Raw genomic sequence first — 21,626 nt, 5'->3', positions numbered from 1 at the left:
AAGAAAAAGAAACTATAATTAGTCATTAATTTTTTCAAAAATAGCATTAATTTAAGTTTTTTTTAACATTGTTAGCTGTTTTTGGCTAATTTAACTTAGCTTTTTTATTTACGGAATGGAATGCCTAGATTTTAATTTGAATTTAAAAATATTTATAATTGATAAATATATATTTAACAAATAACATTGCATATATGATTAATAAACGAGAAAACAATAAACCTTATTCAAATTCCAACCAAGTATATATTTTAACTTTTATAAAACAGGAGATAAACTAACTTTATATGTGTTAAAAATTTTCAATTTCATTTTTCACCTAAAGCAGCTGCCTTTGCAGCTTCTTTGATTTTATTTCTTTCATGATTAGTTTGGAACCAAGTCTTTTTGGGTTTATTCATAATTTCATCTTTATGCTTTATCATGTTTTCAGCTTTTTGCAACTCCATTTCAGCCTTTCTGAGTTATCTTTCAGCTTATTCTTCTTCTAAAACTTTAACAACTTCCCTTTCTACATTTTGTATTTTTTCTTTATATTTTTATAATGTTTCAACAGACAAACTAACTTTTTCCATCATTTTATCTTTATTTTCTTTAAGCATTTTCTTGAGAGTTTTTAATTCAGCATCAAGACCAATAGTTAAAGATATACCTTCATTACCAGCTCTAGCAGTTCTACCAACTCTATGAATATATCTAGTAACTTCACTAGGCAATTCAAAATTAATAACAGCTTTTACTCCTTATATATCTAAACCTCTAGATGCTAAATCAGTGGCCATTAAATATTAGTATTTTCCCTCCTTAAAATCACTAAAAGCTTAAATTCTTTAATTTTAAGTTAAATCACCATGCAACTCACAAACTTTTAATCCGAAAAGACCAAAAATAATTGCCATTCTATGGGTTTATCTTTTAGTCTTGAAGAATATAATTGTTCTTTCTTTGTAGTACTTAGCTGCTATAGCTAAAAGTGCTGCTTCTCTAAAATCTTCATGTTATATTCTAAGCATCTTTTAAATGAGCTTGTCATTAGTTTAACCATCTGGATTGGCTTATATTCTTTAAAATATTAATCATTAAAACAATTTTTTAATAATAAATAAATTTTTACCTAATAGGTTTTCTAAGTGCTATGTCGATAAGCTTGTTGACTTCACTGGTAAGTGTAGCAGAGAATAGAAGTGTTTGTCTTTCTCTATTACAATTCTCTACAATATTTTGAGCTGCTGCTTCGAAACCAAGATCTAATAACTTATCTGCTTCATCAAATATTAATACTTCTAAGTTATCCAAATCAATAGATCTAGAGTTTTGCAAATGATCAATAAGTCTACCAGGAGTAGCAATAATTACTTCAGGATTTCCTCTAAGTTCAGCTTCTTGCTTTTACATGGCACTTTATCCTATGACTAAACAAGCTCTAAGTTTTGTATATTTATTTAATTTAGTGAAAACCTCATAAATCTAGAAAGCTAATTCTCTAGTAGGAGTGACAATTAATGCCTATTATTTTTTAGAATTATTTCAATTTTTTAAAGTTTATTTTAATGAAAACTATTTAAAACAATATTTTTAATAAAATCGAATTTTTGATGAAAAAGACTTTATGAGATTTTGTGTTTGAATTAATAGCAAAAATATAGAAAGAAAGAAAGTAGGTGTTAAATTTCAAAATTAATAAATTTGATACAAAAATATCAATCTAAATGTATTAATTTGATAATTTATAACTTTAATTATTTCTACATAAGCTTTTATTAGCTTTATGCACAAGAAAACTCTACTCAACAAATAAAACAAAAAATTAATTTAATTACCTTGCTGTAGTTTGTAAATGGTGATCTGTAGAACTTTTAGAGGATTGGAATCAAGAAAGCTGCAGTTTTGCCAGAACCTATTTTAATTCAAATTTTGATTACAACATGATTTATTTGTTCGTTTGCTAAATAAAATTTTAATTTTTTAAATTTATTTGTAAATTTTTTACCTGTTAAAGAACTAGCCAAGAGATCTTTGCCTTGCAAAGCAGCAGGAATAGCAAGAGATTGAATGTTAGTTGGGAATTCATATTGCATTTCTTCAACTGCCTTTAGTAAAGGTTTAATTAAACCTAAATCTTACCATGTTTTCTTCTTCTTCTTGTTGAGCTTTTATTCTTTTAGCTTTTTATTTGCATTTTGATTGATCTATGTTCCCATATCATCATCTTCATGTTCGCTTTCATTGTCTAACTTTTCTTTAGCCATTTTTAATACTTTATCATTTGAAGCTTTGTTAACGTTCTTCTTATTTTTATGCTTTTTTTCAATTTCTTCTTCATCAGAATCATTTTCATTATCATTTTCTTCTTATTCTTCATCATCACTGTTATCTAAAGTTTCTTTAACCCTTCTTTAACGTCTTTTAACCTTTTATTCAAGAGTGGTCATCTTAGATTCGTAATCTTACTTAGTAGCCTCAATAACCTTGGTTATATTTTAGTCTTTTACCTTTGATTCTCCACCTAATCCTGAGAAGAATCCATTATCAACAGCTTCAAATTCTTCATCAGAATCGCCGCTATCTTCATAATTACTCTTGATTTCCTCTTCGATGTTTACCATCAAGTCAGTTTCTTCTTGCTAAACCTTTTTAGGCTATTTATTTTAAACCTGCTTTTGCTAAGCTTGCTATTTTTTCTGTCCTTTTTTGAACATTGATTTTTGAGGTGATTTTAATGTGTTTAAGGTAGATTCTTAATAATAATTATTTTTAATTAAATTATCTTTTTTGATTCTTCTATTAATTTCACTCAAATACTGCTACTTTAGGTATTTATTATATATCAAGCAATATTAATTAGGATTTATTGGTACGTTAATTAATTAACATTTTAATGCATTGTGCTCGTTTATAATATCTAAATTTAGTTGGATTATATTTATATTCACTAAATCTTATTTTTTTAATAAAAAATATAAATTTCCTCTTTTTCTTAAATGATTTGCAAAAAATTATTTTAAAACTAAAACGAAAAAGTTAATTTGTAGTTTTAATTTTATAATTTATTCACATTTGTAAAGAAAGTAGATTCTTTTATTATCAAAAAACATTTCTGCTTTTTGATAAAATTAATTTAGCAATTCAAAACACTTGTTTATTAAAAAGTAATTTTAATTTAAAAATTATATTCAGCTTAAGCTTAAAATGCTAAATAAGCTTAAATTAATTCATTACCAATAAAAATAATAAACCTAAATTTATTTTATTCAATTTTGATTGTAAAATAAATTTATTTTATAACTTTTTTCTCAAAAAAACAAAAAATTAAATGGGTAATAAAACACTTTTGAACAATTAATTAATTAAATAAATATTTTAAATTCTTGCTAAAACTAAATAATTAATTTAATTTTCAAAAATAGAAATAATAAGAAAATTAAAAAAGAAAAAATAAAAAAAGAAAGAAAATAGTAGGGTTTTCATCTGGAAAACTCAACCTCATCAGCAAATGAAAAATGTGAATGAGTGTTGGATGGCTTTCCAGGTCGCTTACAAGAATGACTACACTGGTACAAAATACTCTTTCTAACGAATAGTAAAATTTAAATTTTCATTTTTTAAAAAATCTAAAGGTAGCTCAACTGCATGACCTTTAATTTAATCTTTTAATTCATTGTAATTTTCTGGTTTTCTTTCTTTCTGCCATGGTTCTAATTAGTTCAAATAAGTGACTTAATCATCTGGATAGCATCTAAATACCTCTCTGTATATTTCTGTATTTTTCTTAATTATAAAAAATGAAAATAAAGTATAAAACTTTGGTTATAAATATTTACTTTAGCTCTTTCTGAAATTAAGCTTAGAAGTTAAGGATTTAATGGATCTTCGGCCTCTGATTCTGTCAATCCAAAATGTTCTTAATAGAGAGACATCCTAAATGTATGAGCAAATTAGTTTAACATAACATACTTTCCATTTAATTTGCAACTAACTTTTTTAGTATCTTCAACAATCATCTAGATTGATGAAATATATATACATTAGTTATTTAGTTTATTATATAAATATATATTTCAACAAAAAATTTATCAAGCAAATTTAAAAAAAGTCATAATTTTAAAGATTTAAATTTTAAAAATTATAAATCTTAAATAAATAAATAAATAAATAAATAAATAAATAAATAAAGAGATAAAAATCATCTAATATAAATACAGCAATTTCTGAGTCTCTAGTTCCACACATAGATCTATCATTAATATTAGCACTCCCTATGATAACAAATTTATCATCAACAATCATAAGTTTTGAATGGACGTAAATAATTTCTGAGTATGGCTTTTAGTGTAAAATAATATTTAGTTTATTTTAAGTTTTTTATATTTTTACTGTGTTATTTAGCACTCCATGATTTCTAAGTCCAAAAAATTTTATATATTTAAATGGATCTTTAACATGCTATTTTAGAACTTCGTATATTGACCCACCTCCTCTGCTAATAGTAAAATACTCCCAATGAAGTTAGCATTTCATTACAGCTGCATTCGAATCATTTACTTCTCCAGCAAAACCCTAAGTTTTTTACATTTGATTTCATTTAAATATAAAATTTATAAAAATAACTTTTAAACTGCATCAATTGCTTTAAACCAATAAATAAAATTAAGTAAAATAATTTCAATAAATTTTAGCAGATAAAAAAAATTAATAAAAAGTTTAAATTAGGGTTCTTTAATAACAATTAAAAATCCATTAGAGTGATAAGATTTTATTTATCTATTATTTAAAATAGTTTTAAATTTAATTCCTTAAAACTGAAAATAAAGCTAAAAATAAATTAAAACTTGGGTTTGTTCTAAGTCAAATTTATTTAGCATATTACTAATTACTATTGAAAAATTAAATTAAATTTTTTTCTTAATTAAAGTAAAAGAATTCAGATAATTTGTTTGCTTTATAAAATTTAATTTCTGAAAAATTTTAGATCTCTATACTTTTTAAACCTAATTAATCATCAAATCTAGAATTTTTAATTAAATGTTTTGAGAAAAATTAATTAAGTCATATTCTTCTCATATATTACTTGATCAAAACACCTCTCTTATAGGAAATTTATATTTGTAAAATATGATCAGATTTTAATATAAGATTTGGACTACTTACATTTTTTTAAATATTAGTGAATGGAAATTTAATAAATTTAATTTACTGGAAGCAGTGGCATAACAACGCATACGAAAAAGTCTTCTCCTTTTTTGTCAGCTAACAAAATTCTATCGATGAGAGCTTATGCAATTTAATTTTTAACTACACTACCTGCAGTACATGATATAAAGAATTAATTTTCGATATAGATAAAGCTTTGAGCTTGAGCTATTAATTATATGTAAGCTATTTATATACTTAATTCAGTGTGATCTGGTTTAAGTCCTAAACTCCAACTAGAACCACTTCTTAGCATCTGACATTTGCAACTACCAGATTGATCATATCTAACAAAATTTAAGTTAATTTTGCTTTTCTCTATCTGCTCTGCTTCGTACTTTATTTAGTAAAATCAATTTAATTTTATTATTTTTAATCTATTAAGTTAGTTACTAAGTTAGTTGTTTAAGATTATAATTAGGGAGATTTTTTTACAGATGTTAATTTTTCTTAAACTTTTGTTTTCCAAAGACTAGGTTTTTTGACTACTCCAGTATTGTTGAGAGAAATACTGTTAGGATTGATGTTATTTGCATTATTAGCTGCATTATTATTTGAAATAGGTTATCCTTATTCAATTATTTCAGAAACTTAAATCTATTTTTAGAAGGAAGTAAATATTATTTATTACATTATTATAATAAAATTTATACATTTTAATCATTGCCATTGAATTGAAAGAAGTTAATTTCTTCATCATCATCAGTCAAATTGTCTATTTTCTCTATCAAGTTTATACCAATAGTTATAACTTTTTCAGAATTACTATCTGCTCTATTTTTTTTCCTTGCAAAAATCTTTTTTAATGTTTTTGACTCTTTCTTTTATAGCTATACTACTTATAGTTCCTCTGGCTCTAACTCATTTTTAATTTCTTAAATTTTTAATTTACTACAGTTTGGCATTTTATTATTATATCTTATAATAGGATTAATATTTTCTCCTTCAAAAAATTCTTCTATTCCTTCCATTTACTCAATTGAAATACCTTAATTTTATAAATAATTAAATAAAAATAGTTTTTTAAAGTATTTAATAAAAATTTCTAAAAAAGAAAATAATTTATTTATTGCAGCTCAGCATATTTTTTTAATTAACTGTAATTAAGGGGTGAGGGTAAGTAAAAATTTTTTATTTTTTAATTTTAAAAATTTTAGCTTTCACAATTAAATGTTTAATTGTTTTAATTAAAATTTGTTTCACTAATCCCACCATTGATTATTTCAAAAATTAATTATGTATGATATGCTTATTAAATAAAATTAAGATTTGATAGACTTGAATTTGTGTTATTTTCATTTAAAAAACCAAGGAAATTTGATAATTAAAAAACTTAATTGCCATTTTCATAATTTATTGATAAAATTGAAATCAAAAATATAGAAATTTTTTTACTTTCTGGTACTGCATTTACTTTCAAGTGAGCATTCTGTTATTATTGAACTTTAATTTTGCTACTTTGTATTTCGCTATCTACTTCTGACATTTCTTCAATCATGAATGCAATATTTGTTTAGGTTTTTTTAATTTTTTACATTTTTTATTCAAATACATCGGCTTTATCAATTATTATTTCTGAATCTCTAATTGAATTTCTTTTATCCTTAGAATTATAGTTAAGTTGTTGTTGTTGTTGCTGTTGTTGCTATTGTTGAGTGTTTTCATGCTTGCTAATATTATCTTTATTTTTTTCAGGTTAAATTAATTTTTATTGCTCTTAATCTTAGTTTTCTATATTTTACAAATTTTTCTCACTTGGAATTTTTTTAAGTTCTGCTAAATATTACATGAATCTACGTTATCCTGGTTAGCCTTTCATAGTTTCATTTTACATTTATTAATTATTAAGTTTATCATTAGAATCTAAAAGATTTAATTTATTTTTCATTTTTTTTGTGAACGTGCTTATTACACCTTACAATTTATTTCTCATTTTAGATAACTATGGTTTTTTATTTTTCTAATCTTCTTCTTGCTACTTGTGCTTTTTTGGAATAATTTAAGCAATATTTTTCTTATCTTTTGAGTAAATATCCACCTTTAATTAATTAATAATTTAATTAATTTGATAAATTAATTTAAAATGTTTATATTTTGAATTTCAAAAAAATATTCTGTTCTACCTTGCAAAAATTCCAATATTGTATGAAGTGACGAACCATGTCTTTAACAGGTTCTCCAACAACCTTCATTGCAACATCATGCCATGGCATTCTAATTTGTTTTTGTCTGTCAATGTTACTGACTGTATGATTTTTTACATTTTCGAAATCTTTTTAACGTGCATTAGAATAATCAATTCCTAATTAAAATAGAGATAAAATTTATTTCTATACAAATAAATCAAATTTTACCTGGGAAAAATACCATTTATTCATTTTATTCTGGGACAGGTAAATCGCTTAAATGATGATTTTGAGTATCAAATCTTCCATAGCACAAATCTAGTCCTCCTAAATAACCTATTTGCTGATCTATGATAACCATTTTTTCATGGTGAGACCACAAAAAAGGCAAAATATAATCTGGATGCCTCATAATTACTATGTTATTGCTTAATGATTTTAAGTGTTATTTAGTATGAGCAGAATCTAAAGTAAGTGCTATTGTTGGCTCTTTGTACAGTATAATCATGATATTAACTCCCTTTTCTCCTAAACTTTATAAAACTCTGTCTAATCTACTTTCTTGATTTGTTACCTTTTTAAATAAATTTTTATTCTTTTAAAATATCTTTCTTAATTTCTAATTAATTCAAACATTCATTTTTTAGAAAAATTACTTCACCAACAGGTCTCAATAAATAATTTTCAGGTGAAAGCCACCAATCTGTAATATACACGCTAGATTTAGCATTTTTTAAATCGTAATAAAGGTCTTTGAAATAATCCTAACAAACAATTAAAAAATTTGAATTAATTAATATTTTATTAAAATTAAAATTACAAATCCATCTACAAACCATTTGCATTCAGCATCTTTTCTTTCTGGTGCAAAAGAATCAAATCTATGAATTTCAATATAGGGAGAGAGGGAGATAGCTTCTTTACAGGCAGCTAAGACATCGTAAAAATGAAACTAAGAGTAGCATTCTAATCTAACTTTTCTTGTAGACGTAGTGATGACAATACCCATTTCTTTTCCAGTTTAAAATTTTCCATATTCCATGTTAAAATTTTGATCAAACAACAATATTTCTCTAATATTGCTGTTTAAACCTCTATTTGCTGTTTAGATTAAAATGAAATCACCAATAATTTATATGAAAGAATGCATGAATAAATATATAAAATAAATAATTAAGTTTTTACATTTAGAATACATCAATCCTTCAGAAGTAATAGCCAAATATCTAACTGACCAAGTATGACAGCAACCTCTGCATTACTTTTTAAATCTTCCACCACTCCTCTTTTTTATAAAAGTCTCCTTTACTTTTACTACTCCTTAATGAAAATTGCTTGATATTTCGAAAAACTACCAAAATGTGTCTGTATCTACAATTTTACTATTCTGACACAAGACTTAAAGATACTCTCCTATCTTAATTTATTTATTTATTTTATTGATAATATATAAATAATGAATGTAAGTAGATAATTTATTGAAGAGTTTCTATTTCTTAATTTATTTATTTATTAATCTTACAAAAAAATTTATTTGCAGCTTTATTAATTTAATTTGAGATAAATATTGTAAAGGGAATATTCAAATTTTATTTAACGAATTAATGATTGATTGATTACCTTCAAAAAGATTTCTTTATCAAATAAATTTTTTGGATCTTTCTAAAATGGAAATGGTGGCAAGTTCATATTAAGCTTTTTTGTGTTATTTTCCTATATTAGCTATTTTATTTATTTAAATTTAAAGATTATCTTGTAAGTTAATTATTCAGACAGTTAATTGTTTTATTTACATTTTTCTCTAAAGTTTTAAAATCTTGATATATTCTCCTTAACCTGTATGTTTATTCTCCCAAACCTTTCAGACTATAGACGCTTACTTCTAAAAAGAACACGGCCTCATTTAAGAAACTCTATTTTAACTTTTCTTTTAGAAGTTAAAGCTGCAATTGCTAAATAAAATATTCCATTCTCTAAATTTTCAAACATTTAACATTGACAGCTCTTTCTCTTTATTCATCTTATACACCGCTTTTTATATTTTGATGAGGAACACCAGAATGTTCAGTGAATAGAATTTCATTTTACTTGATTCCAGTTTCTGTTCTAACTATATTAGATTATTCTACACCTTTAAAATTAGATTGCTTTACGCTTGTTGCTATTTTTTTATTTGGTGAAAAGGTAGATTCTTGTTGCCTAATCTTGTCAATATTTTTATTTTAAGGCTAATTTTAATCATGGTATAAGTTTTATCCATTTTATTCAGGAAGAAAGATGCTAACTTACTAGCTTTGCTTATCTCCCATCATTAATTTTTTGGGTATTTGCTGGCTTTAAATGCTGTTTAATGTCTATGTTTAACCTGAATTTAAGTTAATTTAATTATAGTTTTAATGAGTGATTGAATAATTAATTAATTTTTAATAAAATTTCTGTATAGATTTCTTTTCGCCTTTACTTTATTTATTAGTATGATATTTCCTAATTTACAAATGACAAATACAAATCCTTAATATTTTTTTGATCTGAAACAAAAATCTTATTTAAAAAATGCATAGAAAAATACTAAAATGTTTCCAAAATAACAGTCATTCATTCATTCAATTATCGATATTATTAGCTTTTTTTGACTTGATTTAATCATATAAAAACATTACTCTTTTGACCTTATATTTTAAACTATGGAGGGATTAATTAATTGGCTTTTTCGATTTTTTTTTTCATATTTCTATTTTAAAAATGGAATACTACAAAACAATTAAACACCATTTAAATTATTTTTTTTCAAATCATGTTTTTCATTACAAAAATCACTTTTTAGAAACTTGAAAGTAAAATAAATTTAATTGCAAACTTTTTTTATGTAAAGTAATAAAAAGTATTTAAAAATAACTTTTAATTATTTTATTTTGCCAACATTAAAATTATTTACATAAAACAGAATAAAATTCTAAGTAAAAATTCATCCAATCATAGCTAAAAAGAGTTTATAAATAAAGTAAATAGTATTATGAAGTGTTTTGAATTTTATTTTTTTATGTTTTTAAATGTTTGATTTATTTGAAATTTTGTTTAAAAACAAAACTTTAATAATTGAAGTAAAAAAAATAGGTAGATTTTATAAATAAATCTCAATATATTCTGGTTGCTTAGAAAAAGGTAGTTATATTATATCTTAATTACCAATCTATGAATAATTAATTATTCAGTCAATCAAACAAACAAACAAATAAACAACTCTTATCTATTTTTTGTTTATATATTTTTTAGTATTTTAAAATTAAGTTTTGAAACAAAGAGAATTTAAAAATAATTAGATAGATAGATATGGCTTCAATTGCTAAAGTAAATTGATATTTAAAAGAAAAAGATATTGATTTTACTAATATTTTTCAAAGGGTAAAGATAACAAAGCAAAGGGTAATAAAAAGCTAAAGAGTAAGGAGGCTTTTAGATAGGAATTGACAGAAAAATAAAAAAAAGACATTAAAGAAGCATTTGATTTGTTTGATGTTGATGGTTCAGGTAGAATGATTAAATAGTAAATTATCGAAATTATAAACATTTTAAATCTAAAACAAACAGGTACTATAGATATTAAGGAATTAAATGTTGCATTAAGAGCATTGGGATTCGAGCCTAAAAAGGATGAAATCAAAAAACTTGTTTCTGATTTGAATAGTGAATAGAAGGAAAAAGAAAATTAAAATACTATAGATTATACAGAATTTCTTTAGATTATGACTGCCAAAATGGTAATTAATAATAAATAAGCATTTACTTTTATTAAAGTTAATTAAATGTAGAATGAAAAAGAATCAGATGCAGAAATAGAGAGAGCATTTAATTTGTTTGCCAAAAATAATTCAACAGCAATTACTTTTGACAACCTTAAAGAAATTGCAATGGAATTAGGAGAAACAATGAGCGATGATGAATTAAAGCTTATGATTTTAGAAGCAAATAAGTCAACAAAGTAAAATTTATTCTTAAGTGTAAAGATTTCATAATTAATTTGTGCATTTTTTAAATTTAAAATAAAGAGAAGGAGTAGTAACCAGAGACCAGTTCCAAGAAGTATTAACAAGAGCCACAAATATTTGAAACGAAAGACTTACTTTTATTTAAGCAAATAAAGATTAATTTATAATATCAAACAAATTTTCTATATTTCTACATTATATCTTTAATTAAAGCGTATTTTATTAAATTTTCAAAAAATAAAACTTCTCTCACTCTAATTTTAATCTCATCAAAAAATATTTTATTAAGAACAATTGCTCATATTTATTATTATTTTGCTTATATTATTTAAGATATTTTTTTTTTTTGTTAATTTAATCTAATTTTATCATAAAAATAAAATAAATCATCATATTTAATCAACATTTATGCTAATTTAATAAATTAAAATAAATTTTTTTATGCTTTTGATAAACTTTGAAAATCTTAAAACTCTTAAAAAATTAATGGCTATTAGTTTTTCTTGTTTGGTTAATTGAAAATGTTTTTTTTTTTTTCTAAAAAAATTATATAAAATAAATATAATTTATTTTTTAAATACTCTCCATAAAATTAACTTTTGGTGAAAAATTAATTTAATCATAATATATTAGATTTTTCTTAAGAACAAAATACAAATTTAATCATAAAAATGATATTATTAAATGACTTTGTTGGTATATTTTAAAAATGCAATTTAACTATTAGTTAGTTAGTAATTACTTTGTTTATAAATAATTTTTTTTAAATTATAAAATATTCTCAATCAAAAAGAGATTTAATTTATTTTAAATAGATTTATTAATTTTATAAACAAATTAGTAATCTTTAAACATAAGCAAAAATAAATTAATTTCTTATTTAATAAATGTATTGTATTTTTAAGAAATTTATTCAATTAAAATTTTTTCATCAATATTTATAAGATTTTATACTCACTACTCACTAACTGCTCTTCATACTTAAAGACATTGTTCCCCAGTCGAAATTCCAAGCAGTTGGTTATCCCTAATGTCTATCATTATCATTTTATTTCCAAATAAATACAGGCTGCTCTTAGTGAGAAGGGCCTATTATATTTAGTAAATTGGTTTTTTAACATAAATATCTAACTAACTAACAACTTTAAAAAACTGAAATTACCACTGATAGCTTCAACTGAAAAATTCTTTAGAAGATCTATGTTAACTACTTTGACATCTACCTCTCCAAAATTAGATCCTCCTTCTATATCACCACGAGCACCCAATGCAGCAACTATTCATTTAAAAAAAATTATTTAATTTAAGCTAATTTTATATTTTTTACCTGAAGACTAAAATGTGGGTTCACCCTCAAGAGGTTTTTTTTTATAAGAGTTATGGAGCATTAACCATTTGACTTTTTCAATTGACTATGCTTTGGCTTGGAAATGCTTGAATATTAAGTTTCTTGGATCTTATTTAAGACTAAAAAGATCATTATATTACTCAACCTACGTGTAACCCAAGTAATCTCTAATTATTTTATTATGAGGATTATTGAAAGAAGCAAAATATGTATTGTCCTATATGATTTTTTAAAATAAATTAAATATAATTCAATTTTAAAAGATTTTACTATCAGCTCTTAAGTTTTATCTTCAATTATTTGCTATTCATATGAAGATGATAACACAATAAAAGAGTTGTTTGGAATTTCTTTTCCTTTTTGAAGTTTTGAATAATCTAGAATCATCCACTCCGATGAGTACATTTTTACTGCCCCGTATTTTGACATATATTCCGCCCATTGCATCTATATTTAATAAAAATGTAAGAAAATATTATTAAAAATCATTAATGTATTAAATTTAATTACACCAGATTAAGAAAGACTAGTGGCTGTCTAAACTCTAATAAAATCAGGAATATCAACATCTATGGCCCTTAAAGAAGATACAGTGTCTCTGTTCTAAGAAGAAATTGATGTTTCAGTTACTAAAAACTTCCCTTCTTTAACAATAAAGTCATCTGTAGAAGTAATTGCCCCTTAATATTTATAATCAATCATTAGAATTATTTTAGCATAAAGATAATTAATTAATTATGAATTTTTTATTTTAATTACTGAGCTTATCAAATTTTAATTAGTTTAAAAATTATTTTTAGTTTTTTATAATAATTTTACAAAGCTTTTAGAAGAAGAAATAAATTTGAATTACCTGGATAACTTGACATTTAAACCCAAGAGTGTGTACTGATTAAACTTGGTAACCTATAAAATTTGTAGATTCTGTTCATAGAAGAAAATGGCTCCCATGTTGAATGAGAAGCAAAGATATCTTTTAAAATTTTAGCGCCATTTGCTTATTCTGCTGTAAGGATTTTAAAGAAAGCAGAGCATCTAGAATGCATGGCATTCTGCTCCCACTCAAAAAGAGAATTTTTTCTTTTATGATTAATGTGTCTTCTAAGTTTAGCTTTTTGATGAACTAATATTTGCTGTTAGTTAACTCCTAACTCCTAACTGCCTGAAGCAATTAATTAATCTATTTCATCTGCTTATCCGTCTATGTTTGGTAAAGAAATTTACCACAATTCGAGTTTAGAGTCTTCATTGTTTTCTAAAGCATTGTATCCGTTTTTGAGACCAACTAATTGTATCAAAAACAACTTAGCCTTATTATATTAGATAATAGAATTTCACTAAATTAAAATACATTTATTAATCTAAATAAATTAATATAAAATAGATAGATAGATTTACTGTATTCCAATATTGTTCAGTATTTTTAGGAGGATTATTTGCTTTAGAAAGTAGATTATTGTACACATTTGTGAAAAAAGCTTTGTATTATTCTTTTGTTGACCCTCTTTAGGATGAAATATTGAACAAAAAGTCAGCAATCGCTTATTTAGAAGCTAGACCTTCTAAGAATCCAGCACATTACATCTACTCTTCTGGACTAAATGATTAATTTGTATCTAAAAATATGACATCCCATCTAGATATTTATTGTTGAATTTATTAGTAAAGAATATTAAATATAAATTACAATTCAAAATTTTTACCCTGTTTCATTAAGTGTTTTTTAGTATTCAATGCTTGCGCAGACTTCCTTTTTATTGACTGAGTACTTGTTATCATCATTTTATTATACTAAAAAGCTATCACCTTTTTTAATAGCCACGAGTTTAATAGTTGATGATTAAAGATAATTCAAGTTAAGGTTTTAAGTATCAAACTGAATTGACTCATCTTCTAGCTACTTAACTTAGCACGAGGCAAGTGAAATTATGAAAACTATAAAGAAAATTTATTTCAAATTCATAATATTTGAGCTATTTCTAAACAAATAATTTGATTGATTATTTGATTCCTAATGATATAATTAATGTTTATATTTAATTTGATTAAATTACTTGAATATTATTAGAAAGTTTTCTAAAACGATCCCAAAATGAAAATAGATAAAACGCATTAAATCTAATAATTAAGAATTTTACTTGAATTTTTTAGAGAAAATCTAATATTTTACTCAAAATTCTATAATATTTATTTTATGATTAAATTCTTTGACTTGGTAGATTTCATTTTCTTTTAGAAACATGCTTTTACGTTTTTAATTTAAAACAAAATTTAAATATTTGATAATGAAATACTCAACTCAAAATGTTATTATTTACAAGAAATCAAAATTATTTTTTTATATTTATTTTTTAATAAAGATCAATAAATTGCTCAAAAATTTAGATAGCAAAAGCTGCTGATAATATATATAAAATTGACTTTAATTTATATTAATGGATGAAATAAAAGTCATTAAAAAGTTATTTTTTAAATTGAAAAAAATGTATTCAATAAATAAATGTAATTAAGATATAAATTAGCAATAATAAGATATGATAATTATTTGATACAATATTTTGATTAGATATGCTACCTAAAGCATTTGTAATTTAGGTAGTTAGTTAGTTATCTATAATTTGATAAAATTAATATTTAATAATTTTATGAAATATAATTAATTTATTCTACTTTTATTTCGATAAATTTGATCTTTTATTAATTAATGAAAAAATTATTTTATTTGTTACTTCTATCTCTTTAAGTCAAGCTAATTAACTATGTTATTTAAAATAGCTTTAATTTAATTTAAAAGTATGCCCTTTTTTATATATTTTTGTCTTAAATGCTTAATCGACCATCTATATCAATAACTTATAATTTCTATTGATGGTAATTTGATTTAATATTTAAATAATAGCTCATAGCTATCTATATTAATTATTTTTTTTGAAAAGTATTTATTTGTAATTTTTTATCAATATTTTTAATTGAATATCCTTTCATATTGTAGACCACTGCCCGAATGTTGTAGTTAATTCCTGTTCTGTAGCATATTGTAATTCATAGAAAATAGGTCCGTAATCGCATTTAAAAATAATATAAATCCCTATTAGTGAAGCAAAAAAAGAGATAGGTATCCAAAAAAACAGTAAATAAAAGTGAACTAGGACAGAAAATCTACCACAATTTTCATCATATCCAACAAGCATAAAAAATGAAAAAACCAAAACTACAACAGAAAAGCAAAAATCAGAATGATTAATCAGCTTTTAAAATCGATAGGGAATATAATCTTGCATATCAAATAATTTAGCCATAACTCCTGCTGTAAAAATATTAGTAATTGATCCAAATAGCATAATTATCGCCAATCCTATCACCCAACTAATTTAGTGCTAACATTCTTATTCAAGATCTGAATATTCTGATTAGTCCTTTTAGAATTTCAAGCTTAAATCTATTAAATTAATGCCTAGATAACCATATGCTGCTCCCCTAACTAAGCTTATTGAGCAAGCATAATAAACTTTCAATGGAAACATATTTTTATCAATTTTATAAATTGAAATATATTTCGCTATTTTTTTCTTTAATATCCCTAATAAATTCTACACTACTTTTCATTTAATTTACTTAAAAAATATTTCTTAAAATACCATACAATTAAATCAACCTTCAAAGTTCCATTCTATAACAAAATCATCTTAAATTTTTACTACTACTTTAGCTTAAAATAAAATTGACATATAAAATTATTTCCTCTTAAAGCATCAACTAATATTCAATTAAAATCCACCCAATCAATTTATTTAAAATACTAAATAATATCTAATAACTATACAAAAAAAACAATTTAATACAATTTTTTGATATGGTAACTTTAATATAAATAGACACATTTACTTAATTATTTATTTAATTTATCATAGAAATCAAATTACAAATTAGAAACTAATTAATTAATACTTAAAAATATTTTTAAAATTGATATAGTACATTTTTTTGAATGAGAAAATAAATATTTACTTTTTATAAACAAAAAAATTTAAGATTGTTTTTTCATTCTTTAAAAGTTGTTTTAAAGAGTAAATTAATTATTTCAAAGAACTTTTAAAATAAAATAAATTCATTATCAATTTAATATTTTTATTTATAGCTAATTAATTTTTAAATATTTGAAATAATTTTTGTTTTTATGTTTTGTAATATTAAAAGTAAGTAAATAATATTTTAGATAGATTTTTCCAGAATTTAAATGGATATTTGATATCTGTTTTTATGTTTTGTAATATTAAAAGTAAGTAAGTAAGTAATATTTTAGATAGATTTTCAAGAATTTAAATGAATATTTGATATCTCTTTCTTCACTACTGACCTTATTGATGGAATAAAATCTATTTGTTTATTTAATTTTTTAATAAAAGTGAAATCTACAAATTTATCTTAAAAATAAATACTTCTGTTTGTTAAGTTTTTAAAGAAATTCTATTAATTTAATTGAGACAAGTCACTTTACAAACCTTCTATCTCATTACTTATTTTAAAAATAGATCTTGCTATTTCCATATCTATCCTCCCATCATCTCCTTACTATTATGTTTTTAAAAAGATAATGCATTATATAAATAAATCACTTTAATAACTCCTATTTAATGATAAATTTATTTATACCAGCTTGCTTTTGATGTTGATGCCTGTAAATTATTACTAATTTTAGAATAAATTATTTTCCACTTAATATGAATCAGCTTTATTTAAAATTAAATGTTTTAGTTTATAAATAAAATTACTATTAAATTGTATTTTACTTTCATATTTTGGTTATTTTATAGAAAGTACATATATTTTATCCTTAGGGTTTGTTTTAGAGTCAGCAGAAGGTTTCAGAAATACATATGGTTTAGAATTCTTTTATTAAATAAAAATTATTTTTAAAAAACTATATTTCAAAAAGCTTTAACAAGTAAGGACTTACATTGTTTGTATTAGCAGCTTTGTACAATCCTATAGGAATCATTTTATGTACAGAAATAAACACATCAAAAATTTACTAAATAAATAAGTATAAAATACTCTTTAAAATTTACTAAATAAAGTAAAGTAAAAAATACTCCAAATGTGTAGCTTTCATATTATAAAGGTATATCTATAAGGAATATATTAGCAGAATGTAGTCTTAAATTGTTGTATATTTTTTTGAATTTTGGATTGTGAGTTGCTCCTCCCATAATTAACTAATCTAATATGTTAATAATGAATGGATTATAATAGGCTTAACATATTAAAGTGTCTAGCATTGTTGAGATGTAAATTTCTCCTGATGCAAATGGCTCACTCGCTAAATATCCAATTTGCTTCACATATGAATTTTTTGTTTAGCTAATAAATGAAATAGCAGTTAATTAAGCCAGTTCAGTAATTATTTAGATATTTGGGTTCATATATTTTACAGTTTTATATATAAATATTGTGTCTGCATCTACCATACTGTTTAATTAATTAATTATAAAAATTGAAGATATTTTTTTTTAAATTTTCAAATAATTTTTTGGAAAGAAAATAAAAATTTTAGAATAAAAACTTAACAATCGAAATTTTACATTAATAAATAATTCAAATAAAAAAATTATTTTATTCAATCTAATCTAAATTATTAAGCTAGCTTAAACTGTTTAAAATAAATTTATCTAAATTATTTTTTTTGATAATTTTTTATTGAGTATTTAAAATATTTAGATATAGATTTGGGAATTGAATGCTATGATAAACATTAGCATAAGCCGTTCGTACAATAACTATTATAATATTTAAATAATTATATATAACAAATTAATTACCCAGAATTTTCTGTTTGCTTTTCTCTTGGTTTAGAAAGAATGACTAGAGCTAGAGCTTTCTTAACACAAGCTCTCTCCAAGTCTTCTTGTTTCAAAGGTGATCCTAACATAAAATATACTTTAGGAAAAGTATTAATTTAGTTCCACAATTCTGAGGGTATTGTTTCATTATTTATTATAACAATAGGATGAATTGTTTTTAAAGACCTTGCTCTAAGAGGCATAAGAAGATACTTTAATCCTGAAACAAAGCCACATACTATGTAATGATTTTCAAACCTTCTTTCTGTGTATTGAGTTAGTTACAAATTTTAGATTCCGACTTTATTCTGGTAAAATGCCTTTTATCAATTAATTTGTGATTAAAGATTGATTATTTATCCTTTAAGGTTTTATTTAAAAAATATTGAATTTACATTATATTTTTAGCTTTTTTCATTTGTGATTATATCTTTTAGGTAGCTGGTTCCAGGCATTTATTTTGGAACAGTTGGATAATTATGATCTAAATTATTAATTTAAATAAATTTATCTCTTTCATTTATTAAATATTAAATAAATACTTCTTGGTATACTTGACTCAATTTTAACTTTTTAAATATCTTTATTATTTGGCTACTGTGAAGCTATGACATAACCATAATACTCAATATCCTAAATCAGGTAATCGGCAGGGTTAATAAATAGTTTCGTTTCATCGAGAACTTTTACTTCTAGGGCAAATAAAATAATTCCAAGTTGCTAAAAATTTACAAATGTCAATTAAGCTCTTTTATTGCTAAAACAAAATAATTTTACTCTGAATATGTGCTAAGACACAATATTGAAAGTGTAACCTGAGAATATTTTTGGATCTAAACTAATTCTGTAAATTTCATTTTGCATGCCTTCTATGTAGTCATTTATCCAGCTATCTTCATCTTTCTTTTCAACTACACTAGTATCTGGTTTATCAGAAGCTATAAGAAAGCTTATTATTGTATTTATGCCAGGGCATAAACATGTCTTAGCCAGAAGGTATAATTTTAACTCATCAACACAAATAACCTATTCATTTTTTATAAGTAAAATATTCTATTTTCAATTTTTTGAAATAAAGATTTTTTACATACAGATTTACAAAAACCTATCAAAATAAAAAAATAATTCTCATTTTAGATTATTATTTTAATTATTTTTCTTAGAAAAATATCTTCTATAAAAATACTAATTAATTAATTAATTAATTGATTAAAATATGCTTTTTGAAGATTTATTTATTATTGTTTAGATTAAATATTTTTGAATTAAATAAATACCTGATCAATATAACCATAGTCTATTGATTAATAATAAATGTCTTTAATTTATGGTTTTAGAAGCTGCAAGCAAACTCTTATATCGCTTTTAGTTATGTTTTGGACGTATTATTTAACTGCCAAAGTATACATTATATTTCTGTGGTCTTCTGATTCATGATCGTTAGTCATTTTATCAGCTAGAATAATAACGCATTAAGCTTATTCTACTTGAGCCCTTTTTAAATCTTCTATGTTGAGAGGATTTCCATACAGATAAGTTAATTAATTTGATAAATTATTTCTTTGCAAAAGTTTCAACATTTCTTCACTAGGATGCTAGTTTTTCATAATCACTGAAGGTATTTCTGAAATTCCATGATCTTAATGGTATAATTCCTGTAGAAAAGTCTAAAACGAAATATAGTTTTTTTGGTGTTTTTGAAGTAATAATTAATTTACTTTATAACCCTCAACCTAAGCATTACCAAGAATAATTATATGGTTGATACTGGAATGCTTCTTAATAAATTTCACAGTTTTGTATTTACTAGTTTGTCTTATTGATTTTGTTAGAGAATCAACTTAAGCAGGAATAAGAGAAAGAAGAATTAAGATAGAAACTATTACTATCATCCTACCTAATATTGTTTAAGGAACTATGTCACCATATCCAACTGTAGTGATAGTTACTACCATAAAATACAAGAAATCATGAAAGCTTTGACCTTAATAAAAATAATATCTAAGTATTTTTTAAAATACTAATGATAAACATTTTACTTTAATCTTATTCAACTACGATTAGAAAACTGCTTGCTTCAACCATAACACTCAATAATGTAAACAAAATCTTAAACATGTTTTTAGAGACTTCTGTAGCTCTCCGAGAAAAAAAACTTTCCATCTGATAATAAGAAAAGAAACATCAGATAAAATTTAATTAAAAATTGTTTACTCTTGTTATTTGTAGAAACATTAAAGCTCTTGTAACGAATGCATACTTTTTAATTATTTTAAAATGAGTTTTAATTTAACTCTTTAGCATTTTTTGATAGAATAAATAAATAAATATATACTTTATTGCCTGGATAGAAGCCTACTCTGACGAAGAGAGATGGAAGAATGCTGACATATTCCAAAATAGATAAGTATGAAAAAATATAATAAAGCTATTTATTATGTTTGGGAAATTAAAATAATAACTTTAAAAAACTCTTTTGAATTGTAAATACTATTTACTCTATTTTCAGATATGTAGAAGTTGATCAAAAAATCTAATAAAAATAAAATATCCATAATAATTTCTAAAATCACAATAGTATTGTCTGTTTAATAATTGGCCGCATTAATACTCGATGATGGCCAGCTGTATGTGTCAACTGCATGGTTTATCACATAAAATAAAGACAACAATGATTTTATTGCTAATAAAAGATCTCCAAATCCTGATACACTTAAATACCTGTTATAATAAAAAATAATTTACTATTAATGATATTTTTTCAAATTAAGAGTTTATATTTAAGGCATCTAAAGGGTTAACTAAAGAAATAATAAATTTTACTTAGCTAGCTTGATAGGTAATGAAATTTTTGCCTCTTCAGTCTTTTTTGACGGGACTTCATCTTCTTTTTCTATCTATCTGATTAATTAATATTATTCCTAATTGAATAATGTTTGATTATTCTCTGCATTTATTTTTAAATTATTTTCATACCATGCTATTAAATATTTTCTTCGATCCTTTGTAAATCATGTTTTAAATTCGTTATTTGATGATATATTTTGTTACTGGAGATTTATTTTAAATGTCTGATCACTTTATAAGTATTTTTGGAAACTAAATTTTAGAAATTTTTCAGATTAATTTGCATTAA

At 23.1% G+C, this 21,626-nt stretch overlaps 6 protein-coding genes across 6 annotated transcripts; 1 reads left to right on the top strand and 5 right to left on the bottom strand. All coding sequences in view use genetic code 6, as the record gives it.

Moving 5' to 3' along the window:
- Positions 1 to 308: 308 nt before the first annotated feature.
- TTHERM_00187140 (DEAD/DEAH-box helicase) lies at positions 309 to 2,699 on the bottom strand (the record flags this gene model as incomplete). Its single annotated transcript, XM_001008880.1, has 4 exons — positions 309 to 1,062; positions 1,115 to 1,506; positions 1,821 to 1,897; positions 1,991 to 2,699. 4 exons carry the CDS (start codon positions 2,697 to 2,699, stop codon positions 309 to 311), a joined length of 1,932 nt encoding a protein of 643 aa, XP_001008880.1.
- A 787-nt stretch (positions 2,700 to 3,486) lies between these two features.
- TTHERM_00187130 (phospholipase d1) lies at positions 3,487 to 9,628 on the bottom strand (the record flags this gene model as incomplete). The annotated part of the gene is made up of 15 exons (XM_001008879.2): positions 3,487 to 3,768; positions 3,822 to 4,001; positions 4,201 to 4,323; positions 4,375 to 4,557; positions 5,195 to 5,527; positions 5,584 to 5,787; positions 5,844 to 6,178; positions 6,586 to 7,228; positions 7,314 to 7,492; positions 7,545 to 7,890; positions 7,973 to 8,080; positions 8,137 to 8,417; positions 8,502 to 8,733; positions 8,937 to 9,038; positions 9,110 to 9,628. The coding sequence occupies 15 exons, from the start codon at positions 9,626 to 9,628 to the stop codon at positions 3,487 to 3,489; spliced, it is 4,050 nt and encodes a 1,349-aa protein (XP_001008879.2).
- Positions 9,629 to 10,646: 1,018 nt separating this feature from the next.
- On the top strand, positions 10,647 to 11,423 carry TTHERM_00187120 (EF hand protein; the record flags this gene model as incomplete). The annotated part of the gene is made up of 5 exons (XM_001008878.3): positions 10,647 to 10,664; positions 10,718 to 10,844; positions 10,905 to 11,074; positions 11,126 to 11,295; positions 11,363 to 11,423. The coding sequence occupies 5 exons, from the start codon at positions 10,647 to 10,649 to the stop codon at positions 11,421 to 11,423; spliced, it is 546 nt and encodes a 181-aa protein (XP_001008878.2).
- Positions 11,424 to 12,263: 840 nt separating this feature from the next.
- On the bottom strand, positions 12,264 to 14,613 carry TTHERM_00187110 (phospholipase B-like protein; the record flags this gene model as incomplete). Its single annotated transcript, XM_001008877.3, has 8 exons — positions 12,264 to 12,391; positions 12,465 to 12,578; positions 12,630 to 12,867; positions 12,921 to 13,097; positions 13,161 to 13,330; positions 13,504 to 13,960; positions 14,049 to 14,286; positions 14,354 to 14,613. The coding sequence occupies 8 exons, from the start codon at positions 14,611 to 14,613 to the stop codon at positions 12,264 to 12,266; spliced, it is 1,782 nt and encodes a 593-aa protein (XP_001008877.2).
- Positions 14,614 to 15,631: 1,018 nt separating this feature from the next.
- TTHERM_000187109 (cation channel family protein) lies at positions 15,632 to 16,174 on the bottom strand (the record flags this gene model as incomplete). The annotated part of the gene is made up of 1 exon (XM_012795832.1): positions 15,632 to 16,174. The coding sequence occupies one exon, from the start codon at positions 16,172 to 16,174 to the stop codon at positions 15,632 to 15,634; it is 543 nt and encodes a 180-aa protein (XP_012651286.1).
- A 787-nt stretch (positions 16,175 to 16,961) lies between these two features.
- On the bottom strand, positions 16,962 to 21,505 carry TTHERM_00187100 (calcium-activated potassium channel protein; the record flags this gene model as incomplete). Its single annotated transcript, XM_001008876.2, has 18 exons — positions 16,962 to 17,026; positions 17,090 to 17,222; positions 17,304 to 17,380; positions 17,441 to 17,540; positions 17,608 to 17,682; positions 17,744 to 18,119; positions 18,470 to 18,810; positions 18,886 to 18,974; positions 19,033 to 19,210; positions 19,268 to 19,516; positions 19,768 to 20,157; positions 20,209 to 20,474; positions 20,530 to 20,653; positions 20,705 to 20,749; positions 20,826 to 20,918; positions 20,989 to 21,211; positions 21,314 to 21,411; positions 21,467 to 21,505. 18 exons carry the CDS (start codon positions 21,503 to 21,505, stop codon positions 16,962 to 16,964), a joined length of 2,961 nt encoding a protein of 986 aa, XP_001008876.2.
- Between the last annotated feature and the right edge of the window lie 121 nt (positions 21,506 to 21,626).

This window comes from Tetrahymena thermophila (assembly GCF_000189635.1).
Source record: "Tetrahymena thermophila SB210 genomic scaffold scf_8254798, whole genome shotgun sequence".
In the NCBI taxonomy this organism is placed as follows: domain Eukaryota; phylum Ciliophora; class Oligohymenophorea; order Hymenostomatida; family Tetrahymenidae; genus Tetrahymena; species Tetrahymena thermophila.
The sequence above is the reverse complement of the archived record's forward strand: the minus strand, read 5'-3'. Positions and strand labels throughout refer to the sequence as shown.